The following is a 27,350-nucleotide window of genomic DNA, read 5'->3' as shown; positions in this document are numbered from 1 at the left end:
CTGAGTCCGCAAGCGTGCGCTCTTGAAAGGCTGCCGCGCCGGGCTCGCCAGCCGAGCTGGCGCACGGCGGGCACCCGCGAGCCCTGCGGCCGCGGACGGGACGGCGCCTCGGGACCTGCACTCCATGCCTGGGCCTCCCGGTCTTGTAGCGGGAACAGGGGGAGGCGGCGGCAGCTGTTTGGGCCAAAGCCGGGTCCGCCGAGGGCCCACCTGGACGCTTGAGCACAGCGGAGCCTGGCCTGCGGGCTGCAGGTGAGACGCGCGCTGGGGTTAGCCGGGGCTCCGCGACACCCCTGGGCTTGGAGTTGAGGGATCGGCCCCGGACCTCCCGCGGGAGGGATCAGCGGGAGCGCCGAGCCCTGGGGTAAAGAGGAGCCCAGGGAAGTTTGCAGAACCAAGAAGTGACGGATGATGCGGAGTGACAGAGGCGCGGCATGGGGGCGGGGGTGAGGATAGGTGGACCCTCGGGGTCCCGCTGCCGCGGGTCCGGGCGGCGCCCCGCAGGCACGCCCGTTGAATCCCTTAGCTCTTGGCTGGCACTGGCAGCAGGTCCTCACGCCCTTCAGCTTGGGAATGGAATAGCACGACTGGCTGGGAGCCAGCGACGTGCGCGGAGGGGCTTGGGCCTCTGGAGCTCCCTTGGAAGGCAGTACCTGTGCAGCCCTGCGGCTGATTCCTGGGCTCTTTGGGGTGATAAGCGCCCGGTGATAAGAGCCTGCCACGGCTTGCTTGACAGTGCCAGGGTAACCTTTGGAGGGACCCACTTGGACTCCTGCCCCCTTGCATGCGGGTAGACCCCATCTCCTGGTCACTGATGAGAATCCTCTGCTAAGATCTAGGGTCCTCAGGCCAGAGCCCTGCACCTGGTGGTGGGCGGCTAGGGTCTGCTTACTTACTCTCAGAGAGTACTCTCGGGGGAAGCAAGGCCCAGCACAGGAAAGGTTACAGGGTGAGCTTGATAGGACTTAGTGGCTAAGAACACAGACAGAATAGAGTTTATTCACCAAATGTTTACTGTTACATGTGCTGGGCATTCAAATCCTGGCTCTCATTTATTAGTTTGAGCTTAAGTGCCCTTGAGCAAGTTACTTATCCTTTCTGAGCCTCTGTTTCTTCCTCTGCAAAATTGGAATGAAAAGTACCTTCATGACAGGCTTGCTGTGACAATTACATGAGATAATGCTGTGCAAGTTCTCTCAGTCCAGTGTTGGTACACAGTGGTTGTGCAGCAGATGGTAGCACTTGTGGTTGCTGAGATAGCAAATGTTAGAGGTGAGGCTGGAACCCAGGTCCGTCTTTGTACTGGAACTAGCTGCTCTCTCTGCCTCTCATGGATCTTGGAGATCTTCCAGTTTATCCTTTTCACATTACAGAGGAAGCATCTGAGTCCCAGTTAGTGCTAGAGCCAGAAAAGGACATGGGTCCCGTTTTCCCCAGGGATGGCCAGCCTTGGGCCCCAGGAGGGTGAGGAGAAAAGCACAGAGTGGAGATCTTCAGCAAAGAGGAGGATGGGGTGCTGGTGACAGAGTTCCCCCAGACCACCCTGTGGCCACGCTCGCATCCTGGTGGCCTGGAAGTGTCAGTGACACAGCAGCTGCAGCAGTGTTCAAAGTTTCCTTCTGGTTGGCGAGTTCTTGCTCTGAGCCAGGCTTTAGAAAATATTGAGCAACAAACAAAGGCTTCTAGTGCATATGGAGCTAATTGGAAAATTAAATTACCAAATGTTCCATTCCCCAAGGGTCTGCGGCAGTCTTTGGTTGTCAGTGGATACTTTCCCCCAGGACCTGCCTAACACCTGATAGGTGTTTTTATTTTTTATTTTTTTTTTAAAGATTTTATTTATTTATTTGACAGAGATCACAAGTAGGGAGAGAGAGGGGGAAGCAGGCTCCTTGCTGAGCAGAGAGCCTGATGCGGGGCTTGATCCCAGGACCCTGAGATCATGACCTGAGCCGAAGGCAGAGGCTTAACCCACTGAGCCACCCAGGTGCCCCTGATAGGTGTTTTTAAATTGGGTAAAATAATGAACATGAAAGGCATAGCCCACAAATGTCAGCATAGGCTTTGGAGTGAGACGTGGGTTCGAATCCCAACCCCACCACTTCACAGCTGTGTGATGTTGGGAAATTCACTTAACAACAATGCATGTACTTCCTCAAATGTGGGATGAAATCGATAGCACTTATTTTAGATTTGTAGGAGGGAATAAATGAGGTTGTTCATCTAAAGCACTTAGTGTGTTTCTGGCATAGAGTAAGAGCCACTGAATGGGCGGTAGAGCGTTATAATAATAATAATACTATAAATACTATAGGCATTGTTTTGCCTATAAAGTAGGTATAATTGTATTGGTTTTTCACGCCAGGAAAAGGAAACTAGCAAGGGTTAAGAATTAGCCCAGCCAGCCACAGAAAGACAAATAATACATGCTATCACTTATGAGTTGAATCTAAAATAGCCGGACTCATAGAAGCAGAGAATGGAATGGTGGTTGCCAGGGACTGGGATGAGGCGGAACAGGGAGGCATTAGTCAAGGCTATAAAGTTTCAGGTATACAAGACGACTAAGTCCCAGAGACCTACTGTATAGCTTAGTGCTTGTGGTTAACATGACTGTACTATTATACTCTAAAATTTGCTAAGATGGTAGGTCTTATGTTCAATATTTTTATCACAAAAAAATAATAAGAGGGTGGGAGGAAACTTTTGGAGGTGATGGACAGGTTTATGGCATAGATTTTTGCGATGGCTTCACAGGTGTATACCTGCTTCTGAACATCAAGTTTTACAGGTTAATTATGTACAACTTTTTGTCTGTCAAAAAGAAGAAGAAGGAGGAGGAGGAGAAGGAGAATTGGTCTAGGATCATGCAGCTGCTAAGTGATGGGACAGGAGCTCACTTCTGGCCTTTCAGCTGGAGAACCAGTGCCATTTACTTCTCTGCAGCCTGTGGTCCTCCCAGTTCTTGAGGCCTGGCTGTGAACGGAGGGGTGGGGCCGGGCCGGGCAGCCAGAGGGCAGCCTCCAGCATCGCAGCAGGGGGTCTTCAAGGTGGGGACCCTACAGTCTGGCTGCTTGTGCTTCCTCTCCATGCCTGAGGTTGGATGAGGCTGGAGGCCACATCCAGTGAGTGAGCCTGGGGGATGAGGTGTTAGGAAGTAGTGTGGCCCTGTGGCCCCTGGACCGCAGGGCTGGTGAAGGACGCCATCTGCGTGAGGCCTGGAGAGCCTGATTCTGAGAAGAAGTGATCTTGTTTAAGGGCCCGGAAGAGTTCTTCTCTGGGCCTGATCTTTGCCTTTGCGAGGAGGGCCACCCAAGAGCCATGGGTGTGAGGACAAGGAGCTCTGGACTGAGAACACCTGCTGTTTTAATCTTGGCAGCCTTTGAGAGCTCAGCTGCCCTGGCCGCTGCCTCTCTCAACCTCTTTTATAAAGTAAAGAGATGGAGCAGATCATTTCTAAGGGCTCTTTCAGTTCTAAAAATAGAAGGTTTTGTCACTTTAAATTAGTGGATTAACCCTCTCAGCCCAGCAACGGGGCAGGTGGGATAATTATCACCCCCCTGTGTTACCCAGACTTTCCTTGGGGCAAGAGAATGGCCACAGCTCCCTTGAGCTGCCTGCCAGCACGGGTGTCTCTGCCTGGCCCAGTGGGGAGGAATTACACAAGGAAGCAGTGGGTTGCTAAGTTACAGTGGTGGGCCTGTGGGTCTGCGTTTCCGCAGTCATCTACACCTGCTCTGCCCTTGAGTGACAAAAACTCATTGCCTTGACGTCTGCCTTGCTCCTCTGTCACTGACTCTACTGCCGAGTCTGAAGCACGGTGAATAAGACCCCTGGTAGTCAGACATGGGTTTGTATCCTGGGGCCCCTGCTTGAGCTCTAAGACCTGGAGCAAGCATCTTAATCTCACTAAACTTTGTGTTTTTTTTTTCATATTAAAAGAAAACAAAGCTAATTCTAGTACCTACATTGGAGGGCTTTTGTGAGCCTTCACGGAAAAGGGGCAGGAAAGGGGCTTAGGATGGTGCCTGTTACACAGGAGGTGCTCAATAAAGGAAGCTGGTGGTAGCATTAACTGCCACCCCCTGCCCAGAAGCCAACATCCTCTTTTCCTGAGCTAGCCAGGACACTGATGGATCCTTCTATTTTTGTCTGGCTTCCCATGTCCTCACTGCTGGCTGTTTAGGGCCTGACCTCTGTCAGAGAATCAGACCTTTCACTGCCATTGGTAGCCTACCATCAGTACGATCTTAATGCTAAGAGTTGTCTCTTTTCTCCATTTTGAAAGCATAACACAGGGCCCCTTCCAGGCTGGACACTGAGTACGCAGCCTTGAGCCAAGCGTCAGGGAGAGGTTGGAGCCTTTGGTCTGCTGAATTGCCTCTATTACCATTATTATTGCAATGATCAGAAAGGCCTGTGTCCAATTATTTTCAAAGGAAAGGGAAAAAAGAAATAAACAAGAGATTAAAAAAAAAAAAAAAGCCCTTTAGAAACTGAGGCAGATAGAAGGGTGCTGCCAATTCGAAGCAGTTTTCAGCTCCTGGAGCAGCCAAATATTATTAGAACCCCATGGCCTTAGTGCTCCCTCCTTTCTAGGACCCCCTCCACTCCAACAGTGCTGGACGCAGGTGTCCATGGTGCTGCCACACCCTCAGGCACAGAGCTGGGCAGCTGGACGAGAGGCTGCCAGCCACGGTGGCTCATCTTCTGTGGCTGGTCACCAGCACTGGGTGCAGGGTCCACTTCTGGGGGGCTCTGGCCAGCTCCAGACCTAGGCCCTGAAAAGCCATTCATTAGAGCCTTGGGGTCTAAGAAGACATAAATGCTCCGGGAGTTCTAGGCCTAGGTCAGGAGGCATGAACTCCCACACTCACTGGAGCTAAGAGCGCATGGGGCGAGCGAAGTGGGGCATTGGCCCTGGGACTGGGAGGCCAGATGCCCAGATGAAAGCTCAAGCTGAGGAAGTCCTGGCAGGAAAGTGGCCTGGTGATACCTCCTCATCTCAGCCAGCTCTGGCTGCCATACCAACGTGCCGCCACTGGGGTGACAAGCAGCAGACATTTATGTCTCCTGGGTCTGGAGGACAGAAATCCGAGCTCGAGGTGCTGGCAGGTGTGGATTCTCCTGAGGCCCCTCGTCTTGGTTTGCAGATGGCTGCCTTCTCACTGTGCTTTGTCACGCTTTTTGTGGCTGAGTCACTATGTGCTCTGTGCCCCACACCAGCTGGGTCCTAAAATCTGGTGCCCAATGTAGAGAAGGCAGAGAACAATAAAGGCGGTGATAATTGCATCCGCTGAGTTTCTGTGCCCTGGCAGGCCAAGGAGATGAGGGCCAAATGGTGTCTGGGCTGTTGGCATAGGCAGTGTTGACATGCTCGGTGTTCAAATCCTGACTTCACTCCACACAGCCTGAGGCCCTTGGGACTCATGTACTTAGCTCCACCTTGCCTCTGTGTCCTGACGTGCAGATGGGGAATACGTGACAGTGCTAGGCTAGCCCCTTAGGGTTGGCGTAAGGATGAAATGAGGAGATGTACAACAGTTTCTAGTACACTGCCGACATACGGTCTTGAAGGTAGCCATGGCTGAAGTGGTTAATTTCATGCTGGGGACTGGCTGCTTGGAGGCTCTCTTCCCAGGGGAAGGGAGGCAAGTCATTAGGAAGACTGAGCGAACCTGGGAGGGATGGTGAATGTACCCCAAAGCCATTGGGGGGTTCAGTCCCTTTAGGAATGATTTGGGGCTGCATGGCTGGCCTGGTACCTGTGTGTCATTCATTATTAATTTGAGGAACCCTGTTGAAATGTGATTCTGGCAGCTGATGTGTTTTGAGGTCTATTCAGGTACTTTCCATGTATTACCCCATTCTCACAGCACCCTATGGAGGTTATTATTCCCATTTCACAGATAAGGGCATTGAGGCTTGAGGTGTTAAAATGGCTTCATACCTAGGGTCTGAAGGAAGGTGAGTGTGAGCCGGGTGGCCCAGGAAGAATTCTTGGCCACGACCATCAGGGAAGAGGGTTGAAATCTCCGCAGTGGTCTTGTGTGCCCCCATGCCTACACTTAGCCCAGATCGGATGCGCTGACGTGGGTGGGAGATCAGCTAGGCCTTTCTGGCTTCCCAAGCAGATCCTCCTGTTACCCACCTGACAGCGCTCTTCCTCTCGGGAGCCCTTCCGGCAAGACCAGTGAAGGCAGGGATTTTTAGGTAAGGTTAAGTGACCGTGCATTGGGATGGTGCAGGGAGTGATCAGACGAGGAGTTGGGTTGGCTGGACCCAGGAAGGGCTGTGGTGTGCACACAGTGCATCCCAGGCTTCCCCGACATTTCTGGGCTGGGAGGAGGTCATCCTGCGGTGACACCCCACCCCAGCCCCGGCAAGGAAGCACACACACGCCCTTCTGCCGCAGCAGTTGTGGCCCATCGGGTTTGAACAACAGTCTCTTGATCCCCCTCGGCCACAGTGGGGGCCTTGAGGACATTTTTTTTTTTTTTCAAGTTTGTGTCTTTTGCACATACCTTAATTTGGGCTGATGCAAAGCCTCACTCCCCCATTCTCTTCCTGTCCTCTTAAGACTTGGGACTGAGGTTCATGAGTAAATATACATACGACTGACGGAGATGCATACAGATCATCTCTCCCCCACAGTACCTGGTACCTTCGCTCAGGCGGAGTCAGTGGGAAGCTAAGGAGGGCCAGGGTGCCCCCGTGCGGGGGTGGGGCTAGGGGACAGGCGGGGTGGGGTCGGCGGTGGCAGCCCTCTTGCTTGGTCAGTGACTCTGCCCTATTGGTCGTTAACTAAGTTCCACGTCATGCCTGTCCACGTCTAAGCAAAGCCTGTTTTTTGGTGTGTGTGTGTGTGTGTGTTTTTAAAGATTTTTATTTATTTATTTATTTGACAGAGAGAGATCACAAGTAGGCAGAGAGGCAGGCAGAGAGAGAGAGAGGGAAGCAGGCTCACTGCTGAGCAGAGATCCCAATGCAGGGCTTGATCCCAGGACCCTGAGATCATGACCCCAGCCGAAGGCAGCTGCTTAACCCACTGAGCCACCCAGGCGCCCCACAAAGCCTGTTTTTGAGAGAATGAAGGAAGGAGTCTAAGAGCCTCCACCAAGAATGACTCCAGGGCACAGCTTTCCAGGGACCCAGGCCTCGGCAGATGTTTCCAGGAGGAGTTTCCTTTGGGGATCTCTTCAGAGCTTGGGTCAGCCAGAAGATGGGAGCTCGGGGCCAGTGCCTCTGTCCCTATGTTGCCCCAGAGCCTTGTTCTGCGTGAACATGTGCAACCTTCCCTGCCTTCTCTTCCTGCTCCTTACTCCTCCTGGGGGGCCCACTGCACCCAACCAGGCTTTGGCTGGGGCAGAGTGATTGATAGGTAATTTGAGACAAGGGTGGTCTGTCCATAATACCCTCCTCGGGGCCTCCCTGCCAGGGAGTAGGCTTGCTGGAAGCAGCGGGATGCAGGCTATTGGTGCCGAACCTTCAGAGTCCAACAGGGACTGCCTTGTCCGCGTAACAAGTTTATTTCCAAAGAACACAGATTAACAATCAGGCTCCGGCCACACAAGTGGAAAAGGTGCCACAGAGGTAATTTCTGTTGAGGAGTAGAATCAAGGTTTGGGTCGGCCTTTGGTTTGTTCCAGCAGCCTTGTGCCTTGTGTGGAAAAGTTGTATCCTCTCAGACAGCAGACAGGACTCAGGAGACTCTGGGGCACTAGAACGACCCGTCTCTTCTTCTAGGAAGATAAGCTTAAAGAGAAGTTGGCTTGTGTTGGGGTGCCCGTTTGCATGGGCAGTGGATTTTTCTTCTGCATGGTCTTTATTATATGTCTGGAGGTCAGAGCGGTGTATATTTGATAGTTGGCAGTCATCTGGGGATCCGTTTCAAGTGCAGGTAGGGTGTTGGAACTGGAGGCACACCACGGGATGTCTGGCTGGGGATCCCGGGGTGATGGAGAAGCCTCGTCGTGTTTACTCAGGGCAGGAATGAGAGGGGTCATGGGCAGCGATGGTTTTTCCAAGTTTCATTTTCTCAGCTTTCTAAAAGAAAAACAAGCACACAAGGCCCGAGGTTGTTGGGTCCTTCAAGTGCATGGAGAGGCACTAAACAGTGGGTCAGACCTCAGGACTGGACACAGCCGTCCTGTCAGCCACAGAGGCCGCAGTCCTGCAGAAGGCAGCAGCTTGGTTGAGTGTTTCTTCTAGTCTCCCAGGCCAGGAATGGCGACCTGAGTTCTCCTTCAACACCCCCATCTCCCTACCACTGCCCTGCTGTCACCAAGACTGGTGGCCTCTCCAGGAGCACTGAAAATTGGCCTGGAGAAAGGGGACATCATGGGATCCGTTGTCCAGGAAGCAACGTGGCCCAATTATTCTTCACCATTTTGAACTTCCTCCTAGAGTTCATTATCCAGAAACATTTTGAAACGGTGATGGAAAAGGCCGCTTTCATCTTCTTCAGTGCTAGTGGTCTGATTAATGAGCTCTTTGCCTCCATCCGTATCTTTTGAAAACTCTTCTGAACGTTTTGCCTGATCCTTGAGCTCTGCTGTCTTACACAGCTGCTGCAGTGCAGTTGGGGGTCAGGGGAAGGGGGAGTACGGGAAATAGACTGAAAAGACTTTATAATAACCATTGGTTGCCCAAGTACCTGTTGGCTTTTTCCTGCTGCACTTTGGCTACTTCACGGCAAGGGAAAATGCAAGGTGGTTTTTCACCTGTCTCCATGTGGCAAAATACAATTATGACCGTGTTAGTTCACTTTCCTCCAGAAGTAAATCCTGAGACAGAGATGCAAGTACAGGAGATTATTAGCACTCCTTCCTAACAGACATGATTAAGGGACTGAAGAACTGAGACCAGAGACGGGGAGGAGGGGACATGCAACAGGCCAGTGCCCACTCCAGGCAGTCACCCCATCTGTTAGGGAGCTCGGGAGCCAGTGTAGAACATGCCTCAGAACTCTCCAACCTGGACAGCATGGGAATGGGGTATTCATTCATTCATTCATTCACTCATTTACTCACACACTTATATTTCAATATCAGGAGAGTGAACTTGCAGTGTTGTAAGTGATTCAGCTGTTCCATGGGAGGGGTAACTGTTCCCACCTGGCGTTGGTTCAGGCTGCCTGGCTGGTACATGGTAAAGTTAGAAACCCAGGCGGTCCCTCCTCTGGGCCCCATGCTCCAACCACCACACAATTTCTAGCGAAATGCTCTGTCTATCCCCAGAAAAATTCCATTCCCATTTTCCCCCTTGGAAGGCAACTTGAGAGCCTCAAGGGCCCTGTGAGCCAGTCTGTATCTGTCCTGCTTTCTGTCTGCATTCTTCTGGCTGTCCTGGGGAGGGGTTGGTAACTTAGCATCTAACTAGAAACAGTGCCCCACCCCCCAACTCCCCAGGCTCAGGCTCAAAGGCTGGCCTCTGTCTGGTTGCCTAGTTGCCCCACAGTGCCCCAGCCCCATGTTTCCTGGTTCCTGTAAGCTTGGCTCCAGCTCCCCACCCCCAACCCCAGCTCTACTCCGAGCCTGCCTGGAGATTGGCTACTGCACACACAGTCCCCCAGGTCCAGAGGAGAGGCCTGGCCCCTTCCTGCTGTGGCCCTATACCACACCCTCACCTGCCTGCTGCCAAGCTTACATTCCAGCACAGGGAGGCCTAGGAGAGGGGCAGGTGGGAGAATGCTCATCAGAGAGGTGCCCACTGAGGTCAGAGGTTGGTTTTTCCTCTCCCTTTTGCTCATTTCCCTGCAGGTCTTGCTTTTTGATGTCCCCAGGGTGTGGCTGTTGTAGCTTTAGCTGCTGCTGGAAGCATTTCTGTCTGTGATGGGAGCAGAACACGCGTCTGCTCAGGCCCTGCTCGTCTGCCTCTCCTCTCTCTGGGGACAGCCATTTATCTTATATTGTCTAAATATTCATTTATTACTCAGCTGCTCTCTGGAACTCTGCCATTTGTAAATAGGGATTTGTTTGCTTCTTTATCCTTAACCTTTTGACTTTTTGTTATGGAAAACGTTAAACAGACACAAGAAAGGATCTTAGAAAGGCCCCCATCACCATTTTTCACAGTGATCTATTTGCTACTGTCTTGTTGCATCTGTTTCCATCCTTTTTTTGCTGAAGTATCTTTATCTTATTATTTATTTATTTATTTAAAGTAGGCTCCGTGCCTAACATAATGCGGGGCTTGAACGCACGACCCCAAGATCAAGCGTTGCACGCTCTTCTGACTGCGCCAGCCAGGAGCCCCTTTGCTAGAGTATCTTAGGACAAACGACATATGTGTCATTTTACCTATAACCACTCTTAATCTCTTCTTTCTTCTTTCTTAAGTTATCTAAATTTTTTAAAGATTTTACGTATCTGAGAGAGGGCGCAAGAGAGTATGAGCAGGGTTGAGTAGGGTTGGCAGGGGAAAAGCAGGGGGAGAGGGAGAAGCAGACTCCCTGCTGAGCAGAGAGCTCAACGCAGGGCTCCATCCCAGGACCCCGAGATCAGGTCATGACCTGAGCTGAAATTAAGAGTCAGACACTTAACTGAGCTGTTCAGGCTCCTGTTATCTATTTTGTTGTGACTTTTTATTTTGAAATAATTTGAGACTTACTGAAAAGTTACCATAAATGCTTCACTCAGCTTCCCCTGATGTTAAATCTTACATAACCACAGTGCCATGATCAAAAGCGGGAAATTAACACAGCACCACTACCTAAACCGCAGACCTTACTCAGATTCTGCCAGTTATGCACTGACATTCTTTTCTGGGTCCAAATTGCCACATTATGTTTCGTTGTTGTGTCTCCTTAGACTTCTTCAGTCTGGGACAGCTTCTCAGTCATTCCTGGTCTTCCGCAACCTTAACTCTTGAAGAGTCCTGGTCAGGTAATTTGTAGAATGTCCTTCTATTTGGGTTTAATGTTTTCTCTACTAGCTTATCTATACACTGTATTCAGAGCTAGCAGGGGAGCTAGACACCTTTTCCCCTTTTGGACATACAGACTAAGGTAGTGTATTTCAGGTAAGAAAATCACAGAAGTCAGGTGCCCTTCTTAGGGCACCATATCAAGGGGTACATGGTGCCAGGAAATTGTTCCCGGTGATATTAACATCAGTTACTTGGTTGAGGGGCTGTCTGCCAGGCCTCTGTATCATGAAGTTTTATCCTTTCTTTTTTCTTTCTTTCTTTCTTTTTTTTTTTTTTTTTTGGTACCATAAACTTTCTGTTTTTGCCTTTGTAACAGATATGTATCTCCCAGGGAGATTGTCAAGAGGATGCAAATATCCTATCTCTCAAACTTCCACCCACTAATTTTAGCATCCAGTAGTGGATCTTGCCTGAGACCATTATTACTGTGATGCTTGCCAAACGGTGATTTTCTATTTCCATCATTGCTTCTGCATGTATTAATTGGAGTTCTACTGTAAGAAAGATCTGTTCCTTCTTCCTTATTTATTCATATCAATATTGACTCATGCATGCTTATTTTATTCTGTGGGTTTTAATCCATAACTATTGCTTTTTAATTTCATTACATTGTCCCAAATTTAGCTCCTTCAGGTTAGATCCTGAGCCTTCTTGATATGTCCTCATCACTTTTTGAGAACTTACAATCTGGTAGTACAAGATGTTCCCAACAACTCTTATATTTTCCCTGCCTGAGCTGTAGAAACAGTGATTTTTCCACAGAGCCCTGGTTCCTGAGAGGGGCCAGTGTTAGAAAGCAAGACCTTTATACCAGGTATGCTGTCCCTGCTCCCAGGTGCTCCCATGGGTCAGAACTAGGAGCTGTATGTATGTGTGTGCACCCCTCACTTCCCCAGCCCTCACAGCTCTTCCTCCTGCTCACACTTTTCCTGTCATGTCAGCCTGGGTCCTTCCTCAGTTCCCTGGCCCAGATCTGAGCTAAGGTCTCCAAGTAGCCTCCCCAGCTTCCCAGTGAGACATGCTGCCCTTCTGGCCTCTCCTGACCTTGAGGATAAATGAACTCTTCCCTCTCCACCACCCCGGGACTTCTTTCTGTGTCTTTTTGTTTCTCGTCAGAACCTGCAGCTGTGGTCATGTCACGCTCAGGATGCAGGTGTTCCCTTCTGAGCAGTCTTGTATTGTCCGTACACGGTTGTGGTAAGGATAGTTGGCGTCCATGGTGGAACCATGGGACATGGTCAGAATTGGTCAGGTATCAGTAATGTACTGTGATTCAACCTAATAGTGAAGTAGTTCTTCGCTGGGGCTGCCTGGAGAATTCCAAGGGGTGGAGGTGGGGGGAGCATATGTTTTTGTAAACATATATGCAGCCATATGATTTTACATATGCAGATATAGATACAAAATACCAACCTCAGAAGGTAAATGTTGATGAAATCTTTCAATCTTGGGGGTGGAGCTTGCAGAAAATTTCTTATGAATGCGGCATGCTTGGGGAAGGAGATGTTGGGCTTTACAGGTTGGTATGGAAAATGAAAGAGTTTCTCTTTTTTATCAGTGGGCCCTTAGGTTTGAAAAGACAGGGAAACACTGATGTTTAAGCACTTTTCTTGGCTGTAAGTTCTGGGCTTGCAAAGACCTTCCCCTGGAGATTAACAGGGCTGATGGGAACACAGGCAAACCCCAGCCAGGAAGGCAGCCACCTGCAGCCTCTCCTCTCATTCCGGAGCAGAAGTTCTCTGCTCTTGTTCTGTGAAGGCCTAGAAGACCTGCGTGAAGGACATGGGGTTCATGGGCTCTCAGGATAGCTGTGACTTTATCCTCTTCCCTGCAGGCCAAGAAGACCCAACGGGACTGGGTGAGTGGGAGTTCTGTTAAAGGACTAGCTTTGAGTTCACGGGAATTTATGTCACATAAGTCATCTGCAGACTTCGGGACTTGACTTGCGATAAGGAACATGCTCCTTGTACCACTTCATGCAGAGCTCCCTCTCTGGGGAACCCCTTCTTCTCTCCCACAGGAGTGGAGAGACACCGAGGCTGAGAGCTTGTCACTGGGTTTTCTACCTCTGTTCTCCCCCCATTTCCATGCTACTCTGCTCAGAGACCTTCAGTAGCTCCCCTTTGCCTAGAGGTTAGAGTTCAGATTTCTTGACCCAGCATCAAGGCCATTGACATTCGGGCCTTAGCTGATTTCTCCAAGTCTCTCTTCTGCTTTTCCTCTGTGTGAACCATCTACCTAACCAGACCAGACTGTGTGGTCTCCTGCATCTTTGGATGCCCCCTCCCCACCACCTTCTTTCTTTCTACTCTGCAGATGACATTTCTGGTTCCTCTGAAAGCTCAAGGGAATGGCCAAACCAGAAGGATTCATTTCTTCCTCAGAAGAAGCCTGCAGGGCTCACCAGAGCCCCACGTACTGCCTATGCTGTGACACTAAGGTTACCTTAGTCCACATTCCCTACCCCATGGAACCCATGTGGAAAGTTGTAGCTCCACTTGGGCCCACAATGAATACACTTGTTTTCTAATTGCTAATACAAGAGTTTCTTGGAGGGCTTTGTTTACCAGAGTCAGAAGGGTTGTGGGGAAACTGATGCCAAATAGCCCCACTACGTTAGAGCAGAGCTCAGAAGCAGAAGGCACAGGCCAGAACCCCATGCGTTTGCTTCCTGCACAACAGCCTGTAAAGACGTTCTCCTCAGGTTTTCTTGGTTTGGAGAAACCAAAACTGAGCTCGATAATCAGGAAAGCTCACAGCCGGAAGTCCAGGCATGTAGGGCTCCGAGACATCAGTGGGGTCCTTTGTCTCTCTCCTCCATCATACTGTCCTTGGCATCCTGGCTTCACCGTCCAGCTGGTCAGCAGATGGCTGGCGGCAGCCCTGGGATAGCTCCTCCTTTCCTCTCCGGTGGGTGGGAACATGGACTGTGACTCCTCCCCCTTTGCTCTGTTCAGTTCTACTCTGGCAGTGGCCTCCCCTGGGCCAGTAACTGGCTCCAGAAGCATGCTCTCTGGTTGTGGGAGGTCGATCTTGGCTTTGTTTGCACCTGGTGGGTATCAAGGAAAGGGCTGGCTCCTGGCCAAACCTGGAATTTTATTAGGCAGGGTAAAGGGGCGGGAAGCCTGGGTAGAAACAATGTCCCCTCTGTCACTTATTAATACATTTGACTTGGGAGCCCAAGGAGCAGAGCTGGTGACCCGTCTGGCCCAAGGTACCAACAGGTGACAGCATATCTTGTCTTGGTCTCCATCTTTGGGAGGAATCTTCTTAGATTTAAAATGCTTTGTTTCAAATGACTGTAATGAAAAGTGACAGATTCCGCCTCGGCGGCGGTTAGCTTTTGCTTCAGGTCAGATGAAGGCAGCCAAGTATGTCCAGAAGGTTTTAAAATGCCAGACCTTATCGTGCATCCCCGTGGCCCTTCATTAACCATCTGATGCCCCAATTTTTTTTTTCTTTTCCCCTCTGCTAGACACTCATTAGTTTGAACCTAATCGTGCGCAGTTGCACGCAGTTGCAGAAGTAGTCGGCTCTCAGTATTCATGAGGTTCAACTGACACCTGATTTCTGACCCACTCCACCACCCTGTGTAGTGGGGGCTGCACATTTACCTTTGCTGACGGGGAACCTGCCTTCAGAAAGGCCACACGGTCAAGTCAGGGAGCTGGGGTTTGAACCCGAGTCTTCTGGCCTTTTCCTTAAACTTTCCTAGACAGCGCACATCCTCTCCCAGGAACTACCAACCACCAGTAATGCAGCGGGCACTCAGAGCCAGGTTGGTCTGGGGAGTGATGTGAGATCTCCTGGTGATCGGGTGTCTCCAGAAGAGCAAACCAGTCGGTCAGACATATGCGAGTAAGGTGGAGTTGGTGCCCTAAGTCCAAGGCGTGTGGACTACCTGTCTCCCTGTTCTAGGGAGAGTTAGCAGAAGGTGTGGCAGCGTTGGCAAGGGGAGGACTCCACAGGAGTTTCCTTGGGCAGAGGAGGCTGCAGGGGATGTTGTGGGCCTACCCTCCTGAGCAGAGCTGTGCCCAAGGGGCTTCAGAGCAGCTCATCCATATCAGATATGGCCCGGCCCTAGAGGGAGGCGGCGGGGTAGAGATGCGGAGAGGCTGGGCTGCACAAGGAGGGTCTACCTTCATTAGACCCTGAGCTCAGAAGCTGCCCAGCCAGGCCTGCACTTGCCCAGTGGCTCTCCCCAGCCTGTCTTCAGGAGGCAGCGCTCACCAGCTCATTAGCACGCCTCCATTTTTAATCCTGGCTGTGTTACAGACTTGCTGGGTGATTTGGGGCAAATTCTTCACCTCTCTAAAATGAGGAGTTGCTTAGTGGTTGTTAACCTGACTAACAGTGGAATTCCTTTCTGCGAGTGAAGAACCCCATTTTAAAATACACTTTTGTGGCACTCCTATGAGTTTCCTAGGGCTGCTGTAGCACATTTAACCCTAGATGTGGAGGCTTAAAAGGCCAGAAATTTATTCTTGCACAATTCTGGAGGCTAGAAGTCTAAGATAAAGATATTGACAGGGCCAGGCCTCTCTGAAAACTCTGGGAAAGAATCCTTTCTTGCTTCTTCTTAGTGTCTGGTGGCTCCTGGTAATCCCGAGCAGTCTTTGGTTTATAGCTACATCATTTGAGTCTCTTGTCTTTGCCCTCATGTGGCCATCTTCTCCGTTCCTCAGTGTCTTTTTCTGCCTCTTACAGGGACACTTTCATTAGATTTAGAGCCTCATTTAGATTACAATCTCGTCTCAAAAACCTTAACTAATTATATGCATAAAGACCCTATTTCCATATAACATCATATTCTGAGGCTCTGGGTAGACATGAATTTGGGGGGCATTATTCAACCCACTATAGTTACCCCTAAATATAAGAAATTAAAGGGACTTGATTTTGTTTGGAGGTAAATGGAGGCCCAAGACCCTGGCCTCATGTCCTTGTTGCCTACCGCCAGCCTTGGCAGCCTCCAAGAATCAGGTCTGCAAGCTACTAGGCACCCAAGGTTCCAGGAAGCCCTAGTTCACCATATCCCATGGTGATGAGACTTTGGACTTAGAATTTTGAATTGATGCTGGAATGAGTTAAGACTTTGGGGGCTGTGGGGACTCATGGCCTGGTTCTTTGGTTAAGAGTCTCTTCTTGGTTTTTCTCAAATGTGGCTGTACCCCAGAATTACCTGGGAGCTTGGTAAAAAAGCTGATACCAATGAGTCTTTGGGTTCTGGTCAAAATGGAGGGGAATATCCCTATCCAGGCACCATGCACTAAAACACAGGACTAAAAACACAGGACATTAGGTATAAAACATGAGAAGACTGAAAGGTAGAAAGAAGAATGTGGAACAACACAATGGTCTGTTCCTTGGGTTTTCTTTTTGCTTCCTGTGTATCCTAGACTGTATGCTAAAGAAACCAACCCAGAAATGTCAGTGAGCATAGACCAGAAAAAGCCCCAGGGAAAGCTCACTGTCACTCATCAAAGGACTGGAAAAGGAGCAGCCTTACAATACCTTTTTGACAATAGTACCATTTTCCTGTAAAACACCAGGGAAAACTGCTTCTCCCCTCCCTTCCAGCTTCAGTAAAGGCTGAATAGAAAGACATCCATCCTTGCTTTGCAGTAACCAACCAGGTACCTCCCATCTTTAGCAAAGCACCCCCACACCCCCCACCATGGGGCTGAATGAGAAGCATGGACTTTTACCACAACCCAAAGGTAAAAAGATCCCTTTTTTACCGCCTTCCCTGCCACCACGGTCCCCTTGAGGTTTCACCAGAGCCTAGACTTGGACCCCCACCCAGTGGTGATGAGACACCCCTACTGAGGCCAGCTGAGGAGTCTAGATTTCCACCCCTTCTCAGTGGTTATGCCGTATCTCTCACTTTCCCTGCCAGAGTGCTGCTGCTGGAGGCCAAGCAAGGGAGCGTGGATTTCCCCCTACCCAACGATAGAGTCAGCACTCTCCCTTCCCCACCAGCATGGTTCTTGCAAAAACCAGCTGAAATGGAAAACCTAATATAAGCTCCAGGATAAGTCTCAGCAAAGAAAGAGAAGATAGAAGGAACTAAATGGAGATTTGAGAATTGAAGAATGTAGTAACCAAAACAAACAAACAAACAAACAAACAAAAAATCACTGGTGGGCCCAGGAGAAGAATGGAGATGACAGAAGAAAGAAGCAGTAAACATGAAAACAAACAGTAGAAATTATCCAGTTTAAACCGTGAAGAGAAAATAGACTGGGAAAACAAATTGAACGGAGCCTTAGACATCTCTAGGACAATACTTTTTTAAAATTTAGCATTCGTGGACCTGGAGGCCTGATGACCAGGCTTCTGAAAAGTAGACAAAAGAACTCTCTTCAGGGCCACGTGAGAGGAAGGACGTACTACATCCAGGGGAAAGGCGCTTCACGTACAGTAGATTCCTCCTCAGACACATGGTGGCCGGAGGGAGGCTGCCCAGCCTAAGCGTTTGTGTGCTGAGAGAAAGCACTGTCACGCCGAAGTTCTCTCCCAGTGAAAATATTCTGTAGGAAAGAAGGTGAAATCAAGACATTTTCTTCACCTGAAGGAACACTGAGAGAATTTGCTCTCAGCAAATTTCCCTAAAATGATGACCAAAGGAAGTTCACCAGAGAAGTGATAACAGAAGAAAACCTGGAACATCAGGGACAAAGAAAGAACAGGAAGAGTAAAAATGTGGGTAAATATAATGAACTCTCCTTTCCCTCTTGAGGAGATTACACTTGACAGTTGAAACAAAAATTAGAGCACTGTCTGACGTGGATTTTGATGCATGTAGAGGAAACATTGAAGATAATTATATTATAAGGGAGGAGGGTGAAAGAGCCCAGATGGAGATCAGGTTTCTGTCCTCAGTCAAGAGGTAGACTGTCACTACCAGTAGACACTGCTAAGTTGCATATACATTGTATGGTGCTTAAAGAAACCACTAAAACCTCTGCACCGAGAAATACACTCAGAAACACTGTACCTAAAAATGGAATTCAGATAATCTGCAAGAAGAAGGGAAAATGAAACAAGGAACAAAAGATGCAGATGCCTAAGCCGTACTCCAGACCTCCTACTGAGTCAGAACCTATAGGATTCCTGCCTGCCAGTATCTGGTTTTAGCAAGGGCCTCTGGGGATTTCAGGAACCAGCCAGGTTTGAGAATCTGTGGTCTAGACCAGTTTTTACTTTTGTTTTTGTTTTAGAGAGAGTGAGTTGAGCACGTGTGTGGGGGTAGGGGGGCAGCTGGGAGGAGCAGGGGGAGAGGGAGAATCTTCTTCATGCTCAGCTTGGAGCCCAATGCGGGACTTGACCTCATGACCCCTTATGACCTGAGTTGAAATCAAGAGTCAGATGCTTAACTGACTAAGCCACCCAGGCACCCCTAGACCTTTTTTAAAAAAATTTTTTAATATATTTTTTATTAACATGTAATGTATTATAGCCCCTATAATAATGTATTATTATAGGTCTGTGAATGGCCAGGTTTACACACTTCACTCAGCATAGCACACACCCTCCCTGATGTCCATAATCCAACCACCCTCTCCCTCCCCGCCCCCGCAACCCTCAGTTTGTTTTGTGAGATTAAGAGTCTCTTATGGTTTGTCTCCCTCCCGACCTCATCTTGTTCCATTTATTCCTTTCCTATCCCCCCAACCCCCCACGTTGCCTCTCAACTTCCTCATACCAGGGAGATCATGTGATAATTTAGACCTTTATTTTTTTTTAACAGCAAATTGCCAACCCTTTTGGTTGTAAATTCAATTAAGAGGAACATGCCCCCCCCCCCACCTTTTTAGAACAAACTTAATATACTGGACTAGAAAAGGAAACACTGGAGTATATTATAGCTGGTCAGAGTAATTCTTCATGAACTTTTGGGGGTGCAGTATAACGTGTGCGTATGTATGAATGTGTGCATCCTGAACTGTTAGATGAGGGCCGCTGGAAGAGATGGTACCCCCAGGAATGGCCTTCAGCTAGTGCCGGAGAGGAATAGGAAGGCGAATAGCCCGGCCTCTTCAGAATAGTGACCTGTCATTAATGTGCCTCTATTGGTGTCACTCCTCCCTCCCACTCTCCTACAGGGATTTCTTTGGATAATGTCTCAAACTATTTTGGCTCAAATCCTTGTCTCCGATCCTGCTTCTGAGGGAAACTAGTCTAAGCCCCTGTCTCTTTCTGGGCAGGATTGCACTTTTGATTTTTGTGATTGCAGGGAGAGAGAAGTTACAAGACCCCAAGAGTCCAACTCGCCCCAGGGGAATAAAGGGGTGGTTCCAGTCCCACCCCAGGGCAGTGCTGGCCGGTCACCAGGGGTTCCCTGGGCAGCTTCTATGAGGGCACAGGGTGAGACACCTCAAATCTGAGCAGTCCTGGGCCTCAGAGCAAGAATGTTAGCTTTCCTGCTAGTGCAGGAAAATGGAGCAAATGCCACCAGCCCAGCCAGGCCTCTCTGCAGGCCTGCGTGTCAGTGGTGCCGTCCAGATACAGTTCCTTCACTGGACCAGGGATGGGGCAAATATCTACCCTTCCTTTCATGGGAATCTAAAAGATAGCAGGCATGATTTCCAAACAGTAGCTTTAAGTAAGAGCAGATGATACCCCACATCCCCTGGGCATATGTGCCATGGGTCCTAAGAAGGGGACACTGGGCTCCTGGTGTACAGCTTGGCCTCTGTGCTCATGTAAGGAAGAGTCCTTACCTCACAGGACCAGGAATGCCAGGCCCCTGGAGGAGACCCTCCCTGTGGCTCTGGTCACAGATGCTCCATTGGTTAGCTCTTCCCGTAGTAGCAGTGCCTCATACCAAACAGCCACAGGATTTCAATGACATCCAACAGTGAGCACTCACCCAGCCCAGCTGTTTGCATGTCAGGGTCACTGGCCAACCAGGGGTCAGCTGGGTTAGACTGGGCTTGGCTGCAGTAGCTCCGCACTGCACTCCTGTCGCTCCTCCTGGAACCAGGAAGTTAGGCTGCGCACATTCTCCCCTCAGCAACGTCCTCGGTGTGAAGGAGGCCGGGCCAGTCACACAAGCTCTCTTCAAGCATCTGATCTTGTTTTCCCTGCTGACATTTCACTGGCCAAAGCAAGTGATGTGGTCAAGTCCCAAGGCAGGGCGCAGAGATGTATACCGCCCCCATGGGAGCGGTGGGGAAGGGAGGGCGAGAATAAGCAGGGACGGTACGGGCACCGCGCCCGACAGGAGCCCAACGTGGCTGCGGACGGACAGATGGACAGATGGGGCCAACATCTTTCCCTTTCCTTGTCTCCCGCAGGCTTGTGCTGGCGCTAGGGGCGCCCGCGGGGATGGGTAGAGCCCGCCAGGCCAGTGGCGCCGCCCGGGGGCTGTGCTGGCGGTAGGGCCCCACCGCGGCGTTAGGATGCACCTGTCGGCCGTGTTCAACGCGCTCCTGGTGTCGGTGCTGGCGGCGGTGCTGTGGAAGCACGTGCGGCTGCGCGAGCATGCGGCGGCGCTGGAGGAGGAGCTGGCCGCCGGCCGCCCCGCCCCGGAGCCCGCCCCCGCGCCCAGGATCGACTACCCCAAGGCCCTGCAGCTCCTGGCCGAGGGCGGCACGCAGATGGTGTGCAGCGGCCGCACGCACACCGACCGTGTGTGCCGCTTCAAGTGGCTCTGCTACTCCAACGAGGCCGAGGAGTTCATCTTCTTCCACGGCAACGCCTCGGTCATGCTGCCCAACCTGGGCTCCCGGCGCTTCCAGCCGGCGCTGCTCGACCTGTCCACCGTGGAGGACCACAACACCCAGTACTTCAACTTCGTGGAGCTGCCGGTCGCCGCCCTGCGCTTCATGCCCAAGCCCGTGTTCGTGCCCGACGTGGCCCTCATCGCCAACCGCTTCAACCCCGACAACCTGATGCACGTCTTCCACGACGACCTACTACCCCTCTTCTACACCCTGAGGCAGTTCCCAGGGCTGGCGCACGAGGCGCGGCTCTTCTTCATGGAGGGCTGGAGCGAGGGCGCTCACTTTGACCTGTACAGGCTGCTCAGTCCCAAGCAGCCGCTCCTGCGGGCGCAGCTGAAGGCGCTGGGCCGGCTGCTGTGCTTCTCCCACGCGTTCGTGGGTCTCTCTAAGATCACCACCTGGTACCAGTACGGCTTCGTCCAGCCCCAGGGCCCCAAGGCTAACATCCTTGTGTCTGGTAATGAGATCCGGCAGTTTGCCCGGTTCATGATGGAAAAGCTGAACGTGAGCCACGCGGGGGCTCCCCTGGGCGAAGAGTACATTTTGGTTTTCAGCCGCACCCAGAACAGACTCATCCTGAATGAGGCAGAGCTGCTGCTGGCGCTGGCCCAGGAGTTCCAGATGAAGACGGTGACGGTGTCCCTAGAGGACCATGCCTTCGCTGACGTTGTGCGGCTGGTCAGCAACGCCTCCATGCTGGTCAGCATGCACGGGGCCCAGCTGGTCACTGCCCTCTTCCTGCCCCGCGGGGCAACCGTGGTCGAGCTCTTCCCCTATGCGGTCAATCCGGACCACTACACCCCCTATAAGACGCTGGCCACGCTGCCTGGCATGGACCTCCAGTACATAGCCTGGCGGAACACGATGCTAGAGAACACGGTCACGCACCCCGAGCGGCCCTGGGATCAGGGGGGCATCACCCACCTGGACCGGGCTGAGCAGGCCCGTATCCTCCAGAGCCGTGAGGTCCCGCGGCATCTCTGTTGCCGGAACCCCGAGTGGCTCTTCCGCATCTACCAGGACACCAAGGTAGATATCCCGTCCCTCATCCAAACTGTGCGGCGTGTGGTGAAGGGCCGGCCTGGGCCGCGGAAACAGAAGTGGACCGTCAGCCTCTACCCAGGCAAGGTTCGGGAGGCGCGGTGCCAGGCGTCTGTGCAGGGTGCCTCCGAGGCCCGCCTCACCGTCTCCTGGCAGATCCCCTGGAACCTCAAGTACCTGAAGGTGAGGGAGGTGAAGTATGAGGTGTGGCTCCAGGAGCAGGGGGAGAACACTTACGTGCCTTATATCCTGGCCCTGCAGAACCACACCTTCACCGAGAACATCAAGCCCTTCACGACCTACCTGGTGTGGGTCCGCTGCATCTTCAACAAGATCCTCCTAGGACCCTTTGCAGATGTGCTGGTGTGCAACACGTAGCGAGCGTTCTGTGGCCAGGCGGTGGTTGGGGGGCGGGGATGGCTCCCCTGGCGCAGTGTCCTGGGGCCCACTGGTGCCCTGCGGTGGCTTCTGGGGGTTATTTATTTATCGAGCAGGCCTGCCCCAGGCATGTGCCTCCGCGTCTTCTTACTGGGTCTAGAGTGTGACATTCCCAGCACGTTTTGCACTGGTTAGTGGGACCCTCCCAACCCCCTTCTCCTGTCCTGAGCCTCCGTGCCCTGGAGAAGGTCCTCAGTGGGAGGAGAAAGAAGGAAAGTGAAAATCCGAAGGAGCCTCTGGCTGGGAGATCCTGCTGTACCCTACTGAATCTCTCTGGTTGATATCCAAATGTCTGGAAACTGTGAGTAAATCATGTGGTTGCCTGGGTGGGTCGTTCATCAGCTTCCATCATCATGAAATTCACCTGTAGCACAGTGAAGGTGTGTTTGGAACATTCATTAAATGATTATAAACGTCTTGGTCAAGTCTTTTTTTTTTTAAATATTTTATTTATTTATGTTTAGAGAGAGAGCGAGAGAGCAAGAGAGAGCATGAGCAGGGATCCCGATGCTGGACTCAATCCCAGGACCCTGGGATCATGACCGGAGTGGAAGGTCGATGCTTAACCGACTGACCTATCTAGGCACACCTTGGGCAAGTCTTTTTATTATTGGGTAGTTGGAAGCAGGGCTGGTAGTCGGTGCCCATGTGCTCTTTCATTCTAGCTATCAACCGAGGAGATGTGGCAATGGGCAAGTGGCGAGGACCGCGAAGTGGGACAGTCTGGTTGCATTGCGTCTTGCAACTTGCCAGGTGAATGTCACATTTCCAATCTAAGTGGGGTCCAAGTCTGGAAGCCTAGGATCGGGTCTTCGGTGAAGAAGAGCACTTCCCACCAGGGGGCGCTCTTATGCTAAAGAGGACATCCAGCCAAGACCACGGTGGACCAAACTGGGCATCCAGTTCGCTTAAGACAGAGGGCAGGGAATTCAGCAAGATAGCATGGAGCACTTTTCTTCAGCAGGAGGATTCTCACGACAGCCCAGGGGCCGTTCTCCCCCTGTTCTGCGAATTGCTGCTCGAGGGTGAGGAGGAAAGACCGAGGGTGAGGAGGAAAGACCGCTGTCAGTACTTGGGGCCACCAGCTTAGATACCCATGGGAGCCATTGTCTTCCAAACAATAGACACGGTTCCCAGCCTACCCCCCCCCCCCCCCCCACCCCCCCACCCCCCTCCACCTCCCGACACTGTGCTCGGTGGAGCCTGCTGCTCTGGTGCCTGACCAGACACTAGTACCCACAGAGCGCTTCCAGTGTGGACATAGCTCATCTGTTGTAGGTCATTTGTATTGTTAGCTTTGCTGAATGGCACACCTGTCATTCCACTGTTCTCTGGCTTCTGCAGAAACAGCTAGAACGTTAATCCAAGATCAGCAGGGACCCTTCTCCAAGTCTGACTCCTGGGAAGGAGAGCAGGAAAGGCGGTCCAGGAGGGAGGGCCACTGGCTGTAGCTCAGCTGGAAGGTTGTCGCACCAAGCTAGACAGTTCTCAAGCTGAAGTGGTCTGTTAGATGAGTAGCGGGTCCCTGACCAGGGCAGTCTGGGAAGAATGGCCTCGGTGCCTGTCGGTGGTGGATTCAGAGCAGGAGAACTGAGTGGCATGTTTTCATGGTCACCAGGGGCCTCTGTGACCTTCCCTTTACCCAGAATATCTTTGTCCCTAACTGGACTCTCCATCGACCGCCTTCTCAGACTGCCACATTGATGCACATGTGAAGATTCAGTTCAGTTGGAAGTCTCTAACACTGAGATGTGAGGGTAAAACTACTTGGAAACCCCTTGGTGGTTTTTGCTAAGGCTGAACACAGCTGCCCTGGGTCTTAGCGATTCCACTGCTAAATGTATACCCCAGAGAAAGGAGTACCAATGCCATCGAAAGACATGTATCAAATACAGCTCTAAATAGCCAGAAGAGAAACCAGACCAGTTTCCACCAATAGGTATATTCATGCAAAAGACACACACTTTTTTTTTAAGATTTTATTTTTTTAGAGAGCATGAAATAGTTGGGGGGGAGGAAGATGGGAGAGAGAAAAAATCCCAAGCAGACTCTGTGCTGAGCGCAGAGTCCCACACGGGGCTCAATCTCATGATCCTGAGAGCATGACCTGAGCTGAAAGCAAGAGTCAGATGCTTAATCAGCTGAGCCACCCAGGCGCCCCAAGACACAACAATTAAAAAAAAAAGGAATGAAATATGGGTACACACAACTGTAAATCTCACAGAGTATTAAATATATACCGAGTGACAATATATACTGTACGATTCCATTTACACAAAGCGCTGGAATAAGTAAACCAACCTATGGCGGGAGACGTCCGAATTGCTCCTGGGAGGGATGGAGACTGAGCTGGACAGGAGAGAACTTGGGCCGGGGATGTCTTGATCTGGCTGGTGGTTGCACAGCGACCCTCCATGTCACAGGCATTCGCTTACACTTGAGATCAGTGCCCTTTATGTACGTCACTATTGACCTCAGTTAAACAGAAACAAAAACTCGCCCAAGGGGCAACTCTCTGGAAAGCAGTGTGTGTCTTCTCCAGCTCCCTAGTCATGAGGCCTGCCGCATCCCCCAAACCCCAGCTCTGCTGCCCTGTCGTGTTGTGGAAGGTACTGTGCTCCCACAAGGGATTGCCCACCGGCTAGAGGCTCAACGTGGTTATTTGTGTGTGCGGACCCTGATGCCGAGGAGCTCCACGAATGGTTTGTTCCATGAAACAATGGATCTCTGCCTGTGGCCATATTGCTTTTGCAAATTTGTGATCCTTTGAAATTTTGTCCTGTTTTTTTTGGTTTTGTTTTGTTTTTGCCTCTTAACGTCATAACATGAATGCTTTACCGTGTCACTGAAAATTATTTTTTGAAAACAAGATTCTAGCTGACTGTAAAACGTTCCACTGCATGGGCTCACAAAGAAGTTGCTACCCTTTCCCCAGGTCATAGCATTTGTTAAGGGGCAGGAACCTGGATCCATAACCAGCAGCCCAGCTCAGGCCCTTTGACACCTGTTTCTGCTTTTGCTGCTGCTTTGTTACCATGTTTCTTCTATTGATGTTTAGTTAATTTCTAGTGACTTGCACAGATCTTCACTATACAGTCTCATGGGTTTCACACATACATACTTCTTTGTACCCCACACCTTTGCAAGGTGTACATTATTGCTATTATCCCCATATTTGCAGGTTTTTGCCCTTTGGAAATTTAGCAGGCAAGAATTATTTTTTGTTATCATAGAGGGGTTACAAGAGCTGCATTTAATATTAAGGGTATGCCATTTTGTTGATACTCTTTGTTTTAAATATTGTCCTCACACAGCTGCATCAAAGAATCACGGGGACGATGATGGCAGGAGAGCCCGGGAGCTGGGATCTAGGGTGCCCAGGAGCATCTCCGACAGAAGCGCATCCCAATAGACAGTGGAAACCTCTGCACCCCATGAGTCAGCTCTGAGAGTACCTCATTGGCCGTGGGTGGGGGGGCAGCGGGCCAGTGCAAGGCCTGGGAAGGGAGCACACACGGAACCCCCAGTCCAAAGCAAACCCCTCAGAGGTGTCCCTCAGCCCTTGGCTGTGTAGCCTCTGTCCACCCTGCTTGGCCATCCCTGTGTGGTCAGGCGCTCCGGGAGTACTGCCCCCACCCCAGGCGCTACCCAACAGCGTGTACTCCTGAGCTGATGGGGGCCCTCCTCCATCTGGGCCCCCACCCTCCAGCACAGGAGGGCAGTGTCAGGTCTGCAAATAGTCCTCCTCAGATGTGGGGAGGGTGGAAGGGAGGCAGTGGCATGCTGCCTTCCTCTTTGCAGGGGTGTGGCCCTGCGCTCTCCCAGCCCAGTGTGGAAGACGGTGACAGCCTGGCCAGGTCACTCTGGTCAGCGCCAGAGGCAGAGCCCAGGGCTGCCTCCCCATGCAGAAAGGCACTGTGGGGTCTCCCTCAGGAGTCCTGCTGGCTGTGGGAACTCCAGGGCCCTTACAAAAAGAAGTTTCATGTCTCAGAGAAAACCTTGTGAAGCCACACAGTGTATTAGAATTTGAGACACTCCTGTTCTGTTTGGAGAATAAAAAGCACAAAAAGATGTAGTTGCTTTCTGGCCACTTACATCTAGTGGAAATAATCCAATAATCTCTTTTGGAATGTTGTACTGTTGGGACTTCCCAGGTTCAGGTAGGGCAGCCTTTTTCTAGGATTGCTAAGCTTTAGAAAAACACTCCAACTTGAATTTCATGTAGCAGGTTTTTGGGTGCTGTATTTGCTGTATTGCTGTAATCTCGTGCTATGTTTGGCAACACTACCTTTTTCCCACTAGGGGAAAATGTGAGGTGGGGAGGTTTGTTGTATAACCACGAAGTTAATAATCCCTCGTACTCCCATTTTCCCAGTGGAAATGCAGAGGCGCTGGTGGGAGGAAGGCCTCACTCCTGCCTCAGCTACAATAAGAAATAGGAACGATACCAAATGCCTGAAAAGATACAGGGAAACCAGTTCACTCATCTACATTGCTGAGAAGAGTGAAATGTTAGCCTGGGAATAGTTGGGCAGTTTCTTAAGAAATTAAACATATTACCATGAAACTGTACTCCTGGGCATTTGCCCCAGAAAAAAAAAAAAAAAGAATATTCTGTTCACACAAAAACAAGTACGAGAATGTTCAGAGCAGCTTTCATTGTATTAGCCAAAAATGAGAAATGACCCAGATGTCCTTCAGTAAACAGTAAACAAACTGTGGTCTCTCTGGACCATGGGGTACTAACTAATAAAAAGGAACAGTAATAAATAAGGAACAGACTCTTGGTAAAAGCAACAATTTGGCTGGATCTCAGGGGCGTGGTGCGGAGGGAAGAGAAAAAAGTAACTCTCAAAAATTTACATGCTGTGCGATTCCATTTAGATACCATTCTCAAAATGATAAAAATTGTAGAGATGGAGACCAGATGTGCGGCTGCCGCGGATGAGGGTGGGAGTGAGTGAAGGGGTGGGTGTGTCAGGAGGGGTGGCAGGAAGGAAAGCATCCCTGTGCTGGGGCAGTTCTGTGTCTTGATTGCCGTGGGGGTTAATGAACCCATGGGTGCTCAAATGAGACACAGTACACCAAGGTCAAGTTCATGGTTTTGGAACTGTACTGTAATTACGGAAGGTGCAACCACTGGGGGAAACTGGATGAAGAGTACACAGGACCTCCCAGTACTGTCTTTGCAACTACTATGAATTCATAATT

At 50.8% G+C, this 27,350-nt stretch overlaps 1 protein-coding gene across 1 annotated transcript; it reads left to right on the top strand.

The window, feature by feature from the left end:
* On the top strand, nucleotides 1-22,172 carry POMGNT2 (protein O-linked mannose N-acetylglucosaminyltransferase 2 (beta 1,4-)). Its single transcript, XM_059390777.1, has 2 exons — nucleotides 1-252; nucleotides 20,232-22,172. The coding sequence occupies exon 2, from the start codon at nucleotides 20,337-20,339 to the stop codon at nucleotides 22,077-22,079; it is 1,743 nt and encodes a 580-aa protein (XP_059246760.1). The 5' UTR covers nucleotides 1-252; nucleotides 20,232-20,336; the 3' UTR covers nucleotides 22,080-22,172.
* Nucleotides 22,173-27,350: the final 5,178 nt, after the last annotated feature.

Source organism: Mustela nigripes, chromosome 2 (assembly GCF_022355385.1).
Source record: "Mustela nigripes isolate SB6536 chromosome 2, MUSNIG.SB6536, whole genome shotgun sequence".
In the NCBI taxonomy this organism is placed as follows: Eukaryota; Metazoa; Chordata; class Mammalia; order Carnivora; family Mustelidae; genus Mustela; species Mustela nigripes.
This window is presented reverse-complemented; position numbering and strand designations above follow the sequence as displayed.

Bases quoted from the DNA above. Each gene is read 5' to 3' on its own strand.
- POMGNT2 (XM_059390777.1), top strand. From the start codon at position 20,337: ATGCACCTGTCGGCCGTGTTCAACGCGCTCCTGGTGTCGGTGCTGGCG.